General features: G+C 36.3%; 1 protein-coding gene across 3 annotated transcripts in view; it reads right to left on the reverse strand.

The window, feature by feature from the left end:
• Positions 1-16610, reverse strand: part of NFATC3 (nuclear factor of activated T cells 3) — a 184585-nt gene that overhangs the window by 51041 nt on the left and 116934 nt on the right. For all 3 annotated transcript variants that reach the window (XM_069085683.1, XM_069085684.1, XM_069085685.1), the window contains 2 exons: positions 8775-8830; positions 6493-6619 (listed from right to left, as the gene is read on the reverse strand). In XM_069085683.1, the coding sequence (XP_068941784.1) occupies positions 6493-6619; positions 8775-8830 (183 nt within the window). The remainder of the gene's footprint in view (positions 1-6492; positions 6620-8774; positions 8831-16610) is intronic.

A 16610-nucleotide genomic window follows, 5' to 3' on the forward strand; every position in this document is an offset into this window, starting at 1 on the left:
AGCAAAGGAACTACAATTAGGATCACACAAAAACTAGCATGTTTGGGGCGGCCAGGTAGCACAGCGAGTAAGAGCACCGGCTCCAGTGTCAGGACAACCTGGAGATTGAATCCTGGGCTCAGACACTCAGCACCACACCCAGAAATAACTGGCCGTGTAACCTTGAGCAAGTTACTTAACCCCGATTGCTTAAAAAACAAAACAAAACAAAAAAAAAACTAGCATATTCTACCAAAATAAAACAAACAAAACCCACATGTGATCTTGGAATATAATATTCCAAAAAGGCAGAAAGTGACAGTAATACAATCAAGAATAACTTACCTGGAAAAGTTGATTATATTCCTAAAGGGGAACAAATGGACCAGTAATAGAATGTAGGACTTTCAAGTATCTTGGATGAAAAGTAGTAAAGTTGGATAGAACTTTGAAGTACAAACACAAGAATCCAGAGAAACTTAAAAAGACAAAATTTTTTGTATAACTGGAAGGAACCGTATGCTGATGTAGTGCCAACATTACAATACGAGAAGAAACAAGTGTCCCTTCAGAACCTTTAACGGTATTGAGAAAGGAAATAGGAAAAACAAAGGTATTGAGAGTAGACTGATTCTGTTCTCAGGGTGTGGAAAGAAGGAAGAAGGGGGAGGACTTGCTATTTCTCCTAAGTGGAGTGTGTGAGAGAAATATACAGGAGAAAGTGATTAACATCAGATGGATCTTTTTCTGAAATGGGTAAGTTGAACACACACACACAAATCTGGTGTAAAAATACATCAAACTCACCAGGAAAACAACTGGAGATGGAGAAGGGGGAAATTAAAAGGGAGAAAAATCAGTGGCATGCCAGAAGCCTGTTCCTTTGAGACAGCCAATTGATAAATTATCAGTTTCAGCATTTACACCCTGGAAATTGTTAATGCTATAAATCATGTCTTGATTTGTTGTTTCATTGATTATCTACACTTAAGGTAGCAGACAAAATGTAAATAATGGAGATTAAATTTAAGAGTGGAGGACACCCCACCTCTCCAACATTTACAACATACCACTGAGAGAGAAACAAAGTAAAAGTAAAATAGTACGTAAAATAAACTTTCTGATCCTGAAGGAAGGACCAAAGGGACAACAGAAAACTGGCTGCTTCAATCTCAGACAGTTGGGTAATAGTTGAACAAAATGTGGTATATGAATGAAATGGAAGAAATGATTTCAGAGTCTTGGGTAGTATGAATTCCCACAGAGTAAACTGAACAAAATCAGGAGTACAACGACATGGTAAAGACAAACAATTTTGAAAATCTTTAGAACTATCATCAAAGCAATGGCCAACTATGTCTCCAGGACCAATGAGGACCACCTCCTCACAGGAGACAGATATAAAGTAAAAGAACCTACAATTTTGGATATGTGGGGAATCATTTTGCTTCACTAGGTTTATTTATTGAGGATTTTTTTTCTTTCTTTCAGCTAACTGGGGGTTGAGTAGCAACAGTGATGCCAAAAAGAGCTACTGTAACATTTTTTAAAATGAACAGAAGAAAATAGAAGGAAGCTCAGAAGGATGTATACATAGACAAGTAGGGCAGATTTCAAAGTCTTAATAAACCACAAGGTTATAATAACATATAAAGTTAAAATAACTTCTCTGCAATTTTTAAAAGTAGTGTGAAATAGAAATTCATGGTTTTATACAGAATCCTCTTTGGTCCTGCTGGGTATAGGAAATAGCTCCTTTTTTTGGTGTGTTAAGTTTAAATTTTTTTTTTTTTACAAATCTAAAAGCATGTGTTTGACTATTTGGGTATACACGGACTCTTTCTTTCTGGAGGGGGCAAGGCAGGACAATTGGGATTAAGTGACTTGCCCAAGGTCACACAGCTAGTGAATGTTAACTATCTGAGGCCGGATTTAAACTCAGGTCCTCCCAACTCCAGGGCTGGTACTCTATTCACTGTACCACCTAGCCGCCCCCACATGGACTCTTCTATCTCGGACTTTGTTGACAGAAAAGGCCTAGTAATGGGATCATTACAGAGAGCTTGGTAACTTTTCTTAATTCCAAAGTGTTCAGATCAATTGATTTTCTGCAGACCACACAGTAACAGTGGCATCTATCTACACAATTTTTTTTCCTAAACTCTGCCCTTATAATTGGTGTATATACATTTGGTCTGGATCTGTGATTTCACTGAGTTAGTGAGCTCCTGATGAGAAAACTCCTGTTATCAAAGCAGATGTACAACTCATACAATTTATCCTCTTAGAGAGTTGCCTAGTTGGTTAAATGCCTTGGTCAGGGATCAGAAGAGCAATAGTGTCAGGGGTGGGACTAGTATTCAGACCTTCTTTATTAGAGGCTACCTCTGTATCAATCAACAGACATTTAATAAAATAAAACTCTAATAGCTACTAGGACTAGGAAAGGCCTTGTGCAGAAAGTCATGCTTGGGTTCATCCGGACTCTTTGTCCTTATAAAGGTACACTGGAAACAGCAATGGCTTTGGTTATCAGGAGTAGGAGGTTAGATTTCCAGCTCTGACCTCTACTAGGGATTTTGAGTTTAGCACTACCTACTCACAAGACTATTGGGGGGAAAAGGTGTTTTGTAAATATAAAGTGACACAAAGGGCAGCTAATAAGATTATGAGCTCCACAAGGGCAGAGATTGTCTTTTGCCTTTTTGGCATGTCCCCAGCACTTAGTAATTGTTTACTAACTATTGTGCCATCCACTCAATTTATAGGTTGGATTTGGGTTCAAATTTTGACTTTGCTACGGCCTCCCCATGCCCTTGGACATTATATACCCATATACCTCAGTTTCCTCATCTGTGAATAATTAGGTTGAACTAGATGATCTCTAAGTTGCCTTCCAGCTCTAAAATCTATGATTCAGGTAAGGCTTTTAAAATACTAGTTAATAACTAACATTTATATATAAGCACTTTTAAGGTCTACAAAGTGCTTTACATGCATTACCTCATTTTATCCACATACCTATCTGGGAGGTAGATGCAATTATTATTCCTGTATTATAATTTAAACAGAGAGACTAAGTAAGTGACTTGCCCAGGGTCACAGAGTTATTAAGTGTCTGAGGCAGGATTTGAACTCAATTCTTCCTGACTCCAGTCCAGCACTCTATCCACTGTGCCACCTACTCGCCAAACTAACATGGGGAGACTTGAGCGTATCTTTAGGTACAGTAAAAGAGACAGTACATAATGTAGAACAGAGGAGGTGGGAGAATGAGTGGAAGCAATCTGCTGACAAAGGAGGGGATTGAATTAAGGATACAAATAAAGACTGACTTTGGGGAGCACAAGGGCAACCTCTTCATTAGAGAAAGAAGAGAGCAAAAGAAAAGTTAATAGGGTGATGTCAAGGAGTTGTGAGATGAAAAGATAAGAGGAAAATAACAGTGAATGGTTTCAAAAATCTCTAAATCTAAAACAGCATTGATTCTATTCTAGATTAGTATATGCAGGGATTTTTTTTTTCTAAAACTAACAACAAAACATTTTCTTTTAAGTTTATATACTTAATAATTCAATTCAAATACTAATGCTGTGTCTACTGTAAGGCACACAGGGATACAAAAATGAAACAGTCCTTTCCTTCAAGCAGTTTTCATTCTATTGAGGGTTATATAACACACACAATACAAAGTAATTTCAATAAAGAGAGAGCATATCAACAGCTGGGGAAGGGGCAACAGTTACAAAAGGCTTTCCATGGGAAGAAGCACTTCATCTTAGCTTTGAAGTCAAATCAACCAGCACTTATTAAGCTCCAAATTGAATTCACTTGTAAGTCAAGACATCACTCTCCTGATGTCACTGGTCCTCTTCAAGAATGAAGGATGAACAACACTACAAGCCAAGAACTGTGCCAAGAACTATGCTAAGCACTGGGAATATAAAGAAATGAAAAAACAGTACCTTTTCTGAAGGAATTCACAAAAAAAATTATTGGAAGAAACAACTTGCAAACAACTAAGCACAAACAGGACATATTCAGAATAAATAAGAGACACTCTCAGAGGGAAGACATTACCAATTAAGAAGGATTGGAGATATGCAAATTTGTACAAGTCTGAGGTATTGCCTCACACCTATCAGAAATGACAAATGCTATAATGTTCTTTTAAACTTTATTTTTCTTGTTTTGTTGGTCTGTGTTTTCTTTCACAATATGACAAACATGGAAATATATTTTGCAGGGCTTTACCTCTATGAATTGTAAAAAGTGAAGGTTAAAATGGTTTTTACCTATAACTGGGAAAAATTATTAAAATGGGAAGAAATGACAAATGCCAGAGGAGATATGGGAAACAGGAGCACTAATACATTGTTGGTAGAGTTGTGAACTGGTCCAACCATTCAGAACTATGCCCAAAGGGCAATAAAACTATACCTACCCTTTGTTCCAGCAATACCACTTCTAGGGCTGTATCCCAAAGAGATGAAAAAAAGGTGGAGGGGAAGGACCTACTTGTATGAAAATATGTTCACATAGTGGCAAAGAATTGGAAAATTGAGAGAATGCCCAAACAAGTTGTAGCATATGATTGTGATGGAACATTAATGTGCTATAAGAAATGGTGAGCAGGATGATTTTGGAAAAAACTGGGAAGACTAATATGAACTGATGCAAAGTGAAGTAAGCAGAACCAAGAGATCACTGTACACAATGACAGCAATACTGTAACAATGGTCTGCTGGGAAAGATTTAACTACTCTGATCAGACAACAATCTAAGATAATTCCAAAAGACCCATAAAGAAAATGTTACCCACCTCCAGAGAGGCAACCATAGACTCTGAGTACAAATTAAAGTATCATTTTCTCACTTTATTTTTCTTACTTTTTTTTGTGCAACATGGATAATATGGAAATATGTTTTCCATGATTTCACATGTATAGTTGATATCATAATACTTGCCTTGTGGGTGGGAGAGGAACTAAAAGAAGGGAGAAAATTTGGAATTCAAGATTAAAATAAAAATAATGTTAAAAATAAAGGGACTTAGAAAGGTTTCTTGCAGAAAGTGAGACTTTAGCTGAGAAACGCTAGGAGGCAGAGACAAAGAGAGAATTAATTCCAGGCAGGAGGAGTGCCAATAAAAATAGCCCGAGTGGGGAGATGGAGTCTAAGTTTGAGAAACAATAAGGAGTCCAGCATCACTAGATTGCAGAGCATGTGAAGATGAGGAGCAAGTAGAAGAGGCCAGGTTATAAAAGGCTTTAAAAGCTACACAGAGGAAGATAAAGATTCTATGAGGCAGATGTGAGGGAATTCTCAAGCCACAGAAAGACATGGAAACTAGATAAAGAGTGCCGAGTATGGTGAACAACTAGTAGGTTACTTTGGCTAAAACATCAGGTGCATGAATGGGACTAATATGAAATAAAGTTTGTAAAGAGTCTTAAATATCAGGATATGCAACAAATATTTACACCTAAAGGCAATAGGTAGCAAATGAATTTTTATTTTCTAAAAAGTGATTTTTACAAACTGAATTTTCTCTTCTACCCAGTGTCATCCCTCACCCCCAATTAAACATTAAAAAACAAAATCAAAACTCTCACAACAGATATGTATAGCCCAGAAAAACAAATTTCCACATTAGATGTGTCTAAAAATCTATGTTTCATTCTTTTAAGTCCATCACCTCTTTAGTAGAAAGTGGAGTCAGTGAAGATTTTCGGCCACAGAAGTGCTAATATCAGATATGGCTAGACTTGGGCATCAGAAAGATTATCTTCACTGCTATGTGGAGGATAGACTGGAGAGAGGAAACTGGAGGGAAAAGCAAGTAAGAGATTATTCCAATATTTTACATGAGGGGTGATAAGCCAGTTCAGTGTTAAATATAGAGAAGGAGATGGTTCTGTGAGACTTGGTAACTGATTGGATTTAAGAAGAGAAGGGAATAGAGGACTGAAGGATGATTGAGGTTACAAACCTGAGTAAATTGAAGAAGTTTTATCCTCAACTGAAATAGGGAAGTTTGGAGAAGAAATGAGTTCATTTGGAGGAAGATAATGAGATCAATTTTACATATACCAAATTTAAGATAAGGACAGAACATTTGGGTTGGCATGTCTAACAGTCAACAGGACTAGAGTTTGGGAGAGGAATGAAGCCTAGAAGGACAGATCTGGAAGATGTCTACACAGAGACTGTGATTTAGTTCATGAGAGCAAATGATATCATTGATGGAGAATGTATAGAGATAACGGAGGACCTGTGACAGTGTTTTGGGAGACAGTCATGCTTATAGGTCAAAAAATAATTACTTATGCTTTAGGTCAGATTTAGCATCAGATCAATGAATTTGGAAATGAGATAAAAGATTTTCACTGCTTATAAGTACTCTGTTTTAAAGACATTCTACTATTCACTAAGCTTGTTTTTCCCTAACACAAACAAAAAAGGTTCTACCCAAACAACTTTATAAGAAACCATTATAATAACTCCTTGTACCTGGTGTGTAAGTAAAACGTTGAGACTGGCTTTTTTTCCTCTTGCCATTACAAAGATAAAACTGCACCTGCACCGCAGCTTTAACTGTTCTGTTATGGTATGGAGGAACTTCAAGGACAATGTTCGCCTAAGTGAAAATTGAAACAAGACAATATTACTCTTACAGCTAAAAATGAAAAGCACCTGTTAAAATTTAGCACAATGAGGTGAAAACATTTTAGATAATTTGGGGCAGTGACTAGAAATACACTAATAAAACATACTGCATATGAAAAAAATTAAACTTTCTATATCGCCTAGAGGTAGCTTTTTCCATAATTTCTTAGGGGACAAAACATGAAAACATTTTTTCTCTCAAAGGTGCTATTACAGAAGAAATAAAATATATTGTTACATAGTACTTGCCAAGGAAATCTGAACTGTAAATATGTCCCTAATAAATTTTTAAATTACATTTTTCTCCTTTAGCTTCTGAATCCATGTAAACAGGAGCCTACAATTTAGTAACTGCTTTACATTTCTTATAAAATTTTTTATAAAAAATCCTATAAATTAGAAATTAACAAACATTTATTAAGTGCCTACTATGTGCCAGGCACTGCACCTAGGGGATACAAAAGGAGATAAAATATAGTCCCATCTTCAAAGAGCTTACAATCCAATGAGGGAGATAACATGCAAAGAAATATATATTAAGCAAATTCTATATAGGATAAAAAGGAAATAATTAACAGACAAAGGGCACTAGAATTAAGAGGGTGGGGTTGGAAAGACTTCGTGTAGAAGATGGAATTTTAGTTGGAACTTAGTAAGCCAGTAGGAGGAGGAGAGAGAACACTGTAGACATGGGGACAGAGAGAGAAAATGCCTACAGCTGATGTGGAGTGTCTTGTTCGTGGAATAATCAGGGTCACTGAACCAAAGAATATGTGGTGGGGATATAAGAAGACTGGAAAGGTAGGAGGTTAGGTTATGAATGGCTCTGAATGCCAAAGAGAGCATTTTGCACTTGCTCTTAGAGGCAATAGGAAGCCACTGAAGTTTAGTGGGGTTAAGGGTGACATGACTGGACCTGTGCTTTAGGAAAATCACACTGGTGGCTGAATGGGGGATACATTGGAGTGGGAAAAGACGTGAGGCAGACTGACCCAGTAACAGGTTACTGCAATGGTCCAGGTGTGAGTGGATGAGGGCCTGTACTAGAGTGGTGGCAGTGTCCGAGAAGAGAAGGGGGAATGTTTGAGAGATGTTGCAGAAGTAAAATCTAAAAGCCTTGGCAACAGGTTGTACATGAGGGATAAGAGTTAGAAAGGAATCCAGGACAATGATTGAGTCGAAAAGATGGTGTTTTCCACTAAAGTAATATGGAAGGGGGATAAAGGGGATGTTTTAGGGCGAAAGATAATGTTGATATGTTAAGTATAAGATGCCTACTAGACAACCATTTTGAGATGTCTAAAGGCAATTGGAGATGTGAGATTGGAGATATGTATACTGATACTGACCTCTAATTTTAGAACAAACTAAATCAACTAAACTAAAACAAACTAAAGGAGAGGTAGGGAACCTCTCTTTCTCAGTTTAAACTGTACTGGGGCCTTACAACATGATGTATAAAGAAATACAGGAAATTCCTGAGTTGGGCCCATTGTACTTGGTCCATGCTTCCTACATGCCTATGGCTGTAAGTCCAAGGAATAAATAAACCCCTCCCCCCCATTCCCACCTTAAATTTCAAATTGATTACTATTTGGCTAATCTATTCAGAACAGAATTTCTGAAGGTAGGATAAGGTAGTTAAAGTATTATGAACAATAAAATCCTGAGTCTAATAAAAGGCCTGAGCAGGTTTTTTCAGTTTGTATCAAAAGGGAAAAAAGAGCTTATAATACATTTCTCAAATACAAACTTCTGAAACAAATCTCTTCCCTTCCCCTACCCTAACCCAGAATAGATATTATATTGACATAAAGTTAATTTTTATTATTTATTTAAAAATTACTTTCTCTACCCTTTCCCAAATAACCTCTTTCCACTTTTGTATTAGGAGGGCGAGGCCTGTTTCATTTTTAACTCTATATTCCCAACTCCTAGAGCACTGCTTCGTACATAGTCAGTACCAAATAAATGTTTATTGTTGTTAGACTGATGCTTTAAAATACTTCAATGAACTAAGGTAAAAAAGGTTCTCACTGACTTTAAAGAACAGCACATAATTAATTCAGTTTTCCCACTTAAAGATATTAACCAACTTTCTAAAGGAAAAAAATTAAATTTCTCACCCCTTGACACTTTTCCCTAATTATTTTTCCTTCTACTTCCCAATGAGGACGTCCATCTGTTGAGAGAAATGATTGAATTTACAAATAATTCAGGTTATAAAACACATGAAAGCATTCGGTAAGACTATTATTAGAGGATTAAAAATTAAATTTTAAGAAAGTTATAATTATGTAGTTACACACCATCATGGGGAATATAGTTCCCCTAAAAATACCAAAGGTCCTTAAATAATTTAACTCATTCATGTCTTAAGCAAAAACTATTCCACAGTTAGATATGCATTGGATTCTTTCAAATGTGTAGTAGTTTAAAAGGCCATAACAAGACTGCTATCTCAGTGCCATATTAGTCCCCTTGTGGTACCAAAAGGTTAGCATAGCTGGATCTATAAGAGTAGTTTTTTAAAATCTGCAAGATATACCCAATGAGCTACTTTTATGATTCAATAAGCAACAAGCTTCAATGGACAAAGGCACTAACAATTTGGAGATGAATAAAACTATGAATATTTTATTTCAAAGAAAATTGGTAGATTATATATATTTGCAGCCTTAAATTTTACAAATAGAATTTTTCCTATTTTCATAAATCTACACCATTTGGACAATCTATTTAATCCAAGGCAAAGTTAACAGAACACAAGGTAACAGGAATTAGAACCAGAAGGGACCAAACCTTCATTCTAGAGATGAAGAAACCGAGGCCCCAGTAGAATAAAATAACCTGTCTAGTTCACATCAGTGGCAAATAGCTGAGCCAAGGATTCAAACCCAGGCCCCAATCACAAATCCAGCATTCTTTCCACCATACTGTGTGGCTTCTTTACAGTACTCTTTTCAAGGCTGCTTGGTATTACTTATCACATACTTCTTTCTCCAATCTTATCATGCCATCTCCCACCTCTTTGCATTAGCACATAAGGTCCCACATGCATAAAGTGCACTAACAATTCATACCTGGTTTTCAGAATCCTTATCTTCCTTCAAGGTTCAAATCAGGTGCTACTTCTTACCAAAATTTTTCTTGATCCTCTCCTAAGTGCTTTTCCCCTCCTCTAATAACCCAATGTTCACTTGTACTTTGTATATGTTGTATCCCTCACCTGAATCCGAGCTCCTTGAGGGCAAGGATTATCTTGTTTTATTGCTGTATCCCTAGCACCTTGTGCTTAGTAGGTATGCTGACTTAAAGAGAATCGTGAAAGCTTAAGTGTTTTAATCATTATATCATAAAAATTTATACTCAAATTACTGCATTCATTATTTCTAAAATGAAAAAAATAAATTAGATGTGTTCTAAAATCCATTTCCAATATTAATCTATTAAAGACATTTCTGTAAGCAAAACCCAAGATGAGGGGAAAATCACGGAACACAAAACCAATGTGTTTATTTTATATGTATTGTTTTATATCATCAACTGTGGTGTAATAAAGTGGGAGAGTTGGAAGTGAAATAAATTGTACTATTTTTCAATTTATACTTTTAAAAAATTCTGCAATGATTCTTTAACATGCCCATGACTGAGTTGTGAAGGCAGTTAACAAATGGATTTTTAAATTGTCTAGAGTCACATATAAAAATGGCCATTTCAGGGGCAGCTAGGTGGCTCAGTGAATAGAGCACTGGTCCCGGAGTCAGGAGGACCTAGGTTCAAATCCAGTCTCAGACACACACACTAGCTATGTAACTCTAGGCAAGTCACTTAACCCCAATTGCTTTGTGTTCCCTCCTCCTCCAAAAAAGAGGAGGGGGCCATTTCTTTACTATATTTTTACCACACAGTTGAATATGGTTTCCTTGCCTTATGGAACAAATATATTCCCAAAATTATCTTCAATGGGAATTTCTATAAAGTCAATGATGTCAAATTCAATAGAAATGTGTTCCTGCAGGTCTCAAACTGGCTGACAAAATCATAAATTAACCTTATCTATATTTATTATATTTTCATATATTTTGGTAAACATCTGTCAATTACAATTTAATCAGGATTGGGGTGCACTCAGGAGTTGCTGGCTGACAAAGTATGAGTTTGACATCTGTTATAAAGTGAACCTTATTTTTCCACTGACTTCTTTTAACAAACTAGAACGTATTTTCATGGATAGAGTGAAAATTCAATAAACTGAGCTGAAAAATTTTGGTAAAGAAGTAACAATGATATGGGACTCAGGTTTTGAGGATAACAAGACCAGAAACACATGTAAATCATAACATTTAGAGCTAGAAGGGACCTAAAAGATGTAGCCAATTTTAGAGATGAATAGGTCTAAATATGATGATCATAGAGATGTTATTTCCTTTCCCAGCCCCCAGTACTTAGAATTACTCAAAAGCAAGGAAACTGAGGCCCAGAGAGGGAAAGGGACTTGCATAGAATCAAAGAAGTACAAATAGAAATACAATCTGAATATTCTTTGATTCCAATTCAAGTGATCTTTGTACTACACAACAGCTCTTTCATAGATGGCAGATGTGTGATGATCTCTAAGATTCTTTCCCATTTTAATAATCTCTGAAGCATTATATGGGACACTACAATTAAGCACGAGTTTACAGATCCTATCTTGCAGTTAATTTACTAGTTTTCCTTTGAAGCTCTTCCATCAGAGCCTAGTATGTCTGCAAATTCTGAATCCATCTTCACTAAGGGTCACTTCTACTGCCCACAGAAGAAGCTGTCCCTTGATCCACACTCAAAATTTCTAGGACATATGGAGTATTATGTTTAGTTCTGAGAACCATATACTAGGAAGGTAGTGAAGGGTATCCAGAATAAAGCAAGCAAAAGTCAAATCTGGCCTCAGACACTTACTAGCTATGTGACCCTGGGAAAGTCACTTAACAAGCTGTCTCAGTTTCATCTATAAAATGAGGGTAATAGCACCTACCTTCCAGGACTATAATTGAGATAAAATGAGATAATATTTTAAAAACACTTTGCAAACCTTAAAGTGCTACATATATGCTTATTATTATCATCATAATTATTATTAATCATGTCACATAAAGATCAACTGAAGAAACTAGGGATGTTTAGCCTGAAGAAGAGATGTTCTGGTAGAATATGGCAGCTACCTTCAAGTGTGCGGAAGGCTTTCCTTTAGAATAAGGCCTAGATTTGGTTTTCTGCTTCTAGGTGATACAAGATGGATAAAGTATAAATAGGTACATTTAAGCCTGACATATGGGAAATTCCCTAATACTTGTTGTTTGGTCATTTTTCAGTCATATCCAAGTCTTCCTGACCTCATTTGGAGTTTTCTTGGCAAAGATACTGCAGGGGTTTGCTATTTCCTTTCCCAGCCCCCAGTACTTAGAGCTACTCAAAAGTTTGAATTTGCTACATTGGGAGGTAGCATACTATTCTCTCTTCATTAGAGATCTTCAAAGCAAAGGCTAGATTATAGTCACTTATGCTGTAGAGTATGGGTTATCAAATCTTTTTTGTGTCATGGACCCATCTGACAGTTTGGTGAAGACTCTTTCTCTGAATGATTTTAAGTTTTAAAAATAAAACAAATAAGATTATAAAGGCAACTAATTCTATTAAATTAAATTATCCATCTGTGGACCCTTTATGGATCCATGGACCTCAGGTTATTAACTCTCGCTTTAAAGGGAGCTCTTGCTAAGCTGTGGTTTTGACTAGATGGCCTCTCATAGTAACCAACCAATCAATTAATCAATAAGCATTTCTTAAATACCTACTATATGTCAGGTAAGGTGCTAGGCACATGGTCAGAGCTGAGAGTAAGGAAAATCACTTCAACAACTACAAAGACAGGGAGACCAGGTCACTGCAGTAGCCAAGGTGAGAACTAAGATGGTGGCTTTGGGAGGAGAAATAGAGTGTCAATGAGAGAGATGTGGGAACTAAGAGTGATACCTAACAAATGACTCCTGGATATGGCAGGTTGAGAGAGAGTGAGGAATTAAGAATAATGCTAGTTATAAATTTGGGGAATGTGAAAGAATTGGGGTGCCTTCCACAGAAACTGGAAAGTTTGGAGGAAGGGCATACTTGGGGCTAGGATAATTAGCTCATTTAGCTGAATTTGCAACATCTCTGGGATATCTGCTTTGAAATGTCCAACAGGCAATTGGTGATGAGAGAATGACATTCAAGGGAGATCCTGGTACTAGATATATAGATCTTTGGGCCATGTGCACAGAGATGACAATTAAATGCAGAGGTCACCAAGAATGTGGAGAAAAAAGAAAAGAGGGTCAATAGAGCTTTGGGGGACAACTACAGTTAGGGGATGTGGTATGGATACTGACCCAGCAAAGGAGATTGAGGAAGTCAGAAAGACAGAGGAACACCAGGAAAGAGCACTGTCATGAAAAACCAGAGAGGAGAGAACAAGATAGATGAGGACTGAGAAAAGATCACCAAATTTAGTAATTAAGACATCACTGGTAACAAGCAGGATGATTTCAGAAAATCCTGGAAAGACTTATATGAACTAAAGCAAAGTGAAGCGAGCAGAACCAGAAGAAAATGGTACACAGTAACAGTCGTACTGTTCATTGATCAAATGTAAATGACTTAGCTTTTCTCAACCATACAATGATCCAAGACAAGTTCAAAGGACTCATGATGAAAAATGCTATCTACCTCCTAAGAAAGAACCGATGGAGTCTGAATGCAGATAGAAGCATACTATTTTTTTTTTGGTCTGTGTTTTCTTTCACAACGTGACTAATTTAACGGAAATTGTTTTGCATGATTGCACATGTATAACCTATAGCAAACTTCCTGCTGTCTCAGAGAGTGGGAAGTGGAGGTGGAGGGAGGGAGAGAATTTGGAACTCAAAATTTTAAAAAACAGATGTTAAAAATTGTTTTTACATGTAACTGAAGGGGGGAAATAAAATATTATTTTGAAAAAGACATTGTTAACTCTGATGAGGTCATAAAACAGAACACAACAGATTGAGGACTAAGAGAAAAGAGGAAGTGAGGCAATTAGTATAGATAGGTTGGCTGAGAAAGGGAGTTAAAATTTAGGATTAAGTCATGGAGTGGTAGATCTAATGAAGAATTAAAAAAAAAAGATTAGGGAGGCTTTGGCGTACAAGAGAGAAGGGAAAGAACAAGCAGAAAAGAAGAGCTTGAAGATGGGAGTGGGATAGGTTATCTACTAGAGATGGGATCAAAGGCATATGCAGAGGATGTTTTGTAAACAGAAATGTCACCTCATTGAGAAGAGAAGATTTGGAATACCTTCTTTGGGGAGTGAGTAAAAGAATCAATTATGGAAGAAACAAAGAATTGCTTTAGTACAGTGAGAGTTCAGTTAAGGTATAATAACGTAACAGTTATAGTACTTCTATTCAATAGCACATGAGTAGTAATAAGGTGGTGGGAGTAACTCAGGACTGAAGTTTGAAAAAGGGTGAACTGCAAAAGGGCAGTGGGGTATAGGACTGAACAGAAGGCACTGTAAAATTAAATTGGCTATAGGCAAGACTGGGGAGGGAGGAAAGCCAAAAGGTAATGACCTAAAAAAATACTTAGAGTAGAAGGATTAAATGTCATGACGAAAGTAAAAAATAGGTTTAAGAGAATGAGTCAAAAGGAGAGATGGAATGATAGAGGATAAGTCATTTAGAGGAATGTTAATGTTTCTGATCAAGAAAGAGGACACATGTGGGTAATGGTGAGATCCAGGATGTGACTATGTGCATAGTTAAGGTGGAGTGGTATTTTAACAAACTAAAGAACTGAAATGTTAGGGTGTTTGAAGAAACATCAAGATGAATACCAAAAATCTCTTTGTTAGAGAGGCAAGGAAAACAGTGAGCCAGGTGGTCAACTGCTGTCATGATCCAAATAGGGTGAGAATTTTTAATAAATTCTTTCTATCTCTGTGATTTTGTGACTTGGGACAGGAGGTCCTCAAACTTAACAATGGAAATGAACAATGCTTCTAATTTTGAGGTTATAGATTATATTAAATTAAAATTTATTTCATACATGACATTAAAAAAAAATCACTGGTTTATTAGGCCCAAGCACAATGATAATAGTCTAGAGAGGACCTGGACTTTTTTCTCTTGCTCAGGAAAATCCTGAACTGTATGAGTTGATGCACTAGGAACTCTCCAGTATACATATAATTTCAAAGTGATAAACTCTCTGCCCTTGATGGAGGGGCTAAAAATGTCCCTTAGTCAGACGAACTTCCGCAACAAAGATAAATAATGTAGGGGAGCAGATGAATTAGGTTACACTAATTTATGAACAATCTTCTCTTAATATGTTATATACCCCTTGAGGACAGAGAATTCATCCTGTAACACTTTGTACTCCCAAGAGAACATAGCAGAGTGTCGTGTGTATATATATATATACATATATATATATATATATATATATAGTCAATGTACAATAAATGATCATTCAACATGACCACATTCATGCAGGTATTCCTTTTGCAAACAGAGATCACAAACCATCTACACTTTCTCAGTTTGTGCAACTCTTGTCCATGACTGTCTATAAACAATCCATAGAATATTTATCCAATTTTCTGAAGACAATTTGTGGCTACCAATACAGAACTTGGGTGGTTCATTATATATGTGCTTACTGATGTTTAAAAAATAACATGCTCAATTACCTAGCAACAGTAATGAAACAGATAGAGCCAGATATCACATCTTGGTCAGTAATAAATATTCACTTGAATACTCTCACATTTATCCTACCAGAGAGATTTTAATGATAACTTATGAGTGTTTAATGGCTTGTAGCTGAATTGACAGTCACACTAGCTCAACTAAAAAGACCAAATTCATTTATTCAAAATTTATTCAAAGCTTATTACATGTCCATATGCTAGGTGCTGAGAATAGCAAAGATAAATAAGTTTCTCTTCCTTTGAGTGGCATATAATTTAGTTAGGCAGCTAAGGATGTGTCCACAAGTAGCTACTACATAAATAAGAGTATAATAACCACACAGGAGATATAAAAACAAATCTTTTATCAAAGTTTCAAATAATGTGACTTAATATTAGTTTTCCATTATGTCTGTTTTACATTTTTCCAATATTAAAAAAAATATGACTTCTTATATCAGGTGGCCAAATTTCATATACCATACCGTCACCTAGAAAAATATTCTAAAATTACATAAAATATTGTGAAAAATGATGATTAATGAATATCATATACATATAGACACAAAACATTTTAGAAATATTCAATACATAAAGTAAAATATAATTGTTTTGTTCTTTATAATTTATTTTCCAGTCATTTTTATATAAAGCATTTAGGAATAAGTATAGTTTTTCAACTTCTTTGAAAAAATTGCTACTACTGGCTAAGCATGGTAGCACTTGCCTGTAATCCCTGCTACTGGGGGGGGAGGGGAGGCTGAAGTTGGCAGATAGTTGGAGCTCTGAATTTCTGAGCTACAGTAGCTCTAAAACCAACTGGGTGTCTGCACTAAGTCTGGCACTGACATGGTGAACCCCTGGGATTGGAGGGGTCACCAGGCTGCCTAAGAAGTGGAGTACTGGCCCAGGTCAGAAATGGTCAAGTCTTCCAGGCAGATCAAAGCCTTACATGAATTTCACATAGGGAGATCTAGTCTCAAAAACTAAAAATAAAGCCCCCCAAAACTGCAATTACTAAGCCTGCCTAGCGATGTAATTCCATTTGCAAAGTATAAGGACAGTTCAGCAGATAGTTTTGGTAAAAACAAATCACTAGCGAACTGATAAACTTTGAAAATCTAGGGGGAAAATGTTTCCATTTCTTAAAACTACCCTCCCTCTCCCCATCCCCCGAATTCCTCAGCATAAACATTCTATTACC

The sequence above is a fragment of the Petaurus breviceps genome, unplaced genomic scaffold (genome assembly GCF_028583685.1).
Source record: "Petaurus breviceps papuanus isolate PSGF00001 unplaced genomic scaffold, PetGlider_PUasm1.0 176, whole genome shotgun sequence".
In the NCBI taxonomy this organism is placed as follows: Eukaryota; Metazoa; Chordata; class Mammalia; order Diprotodontia; family Petauridae; genus Petaurus; species Petaurus breviceps.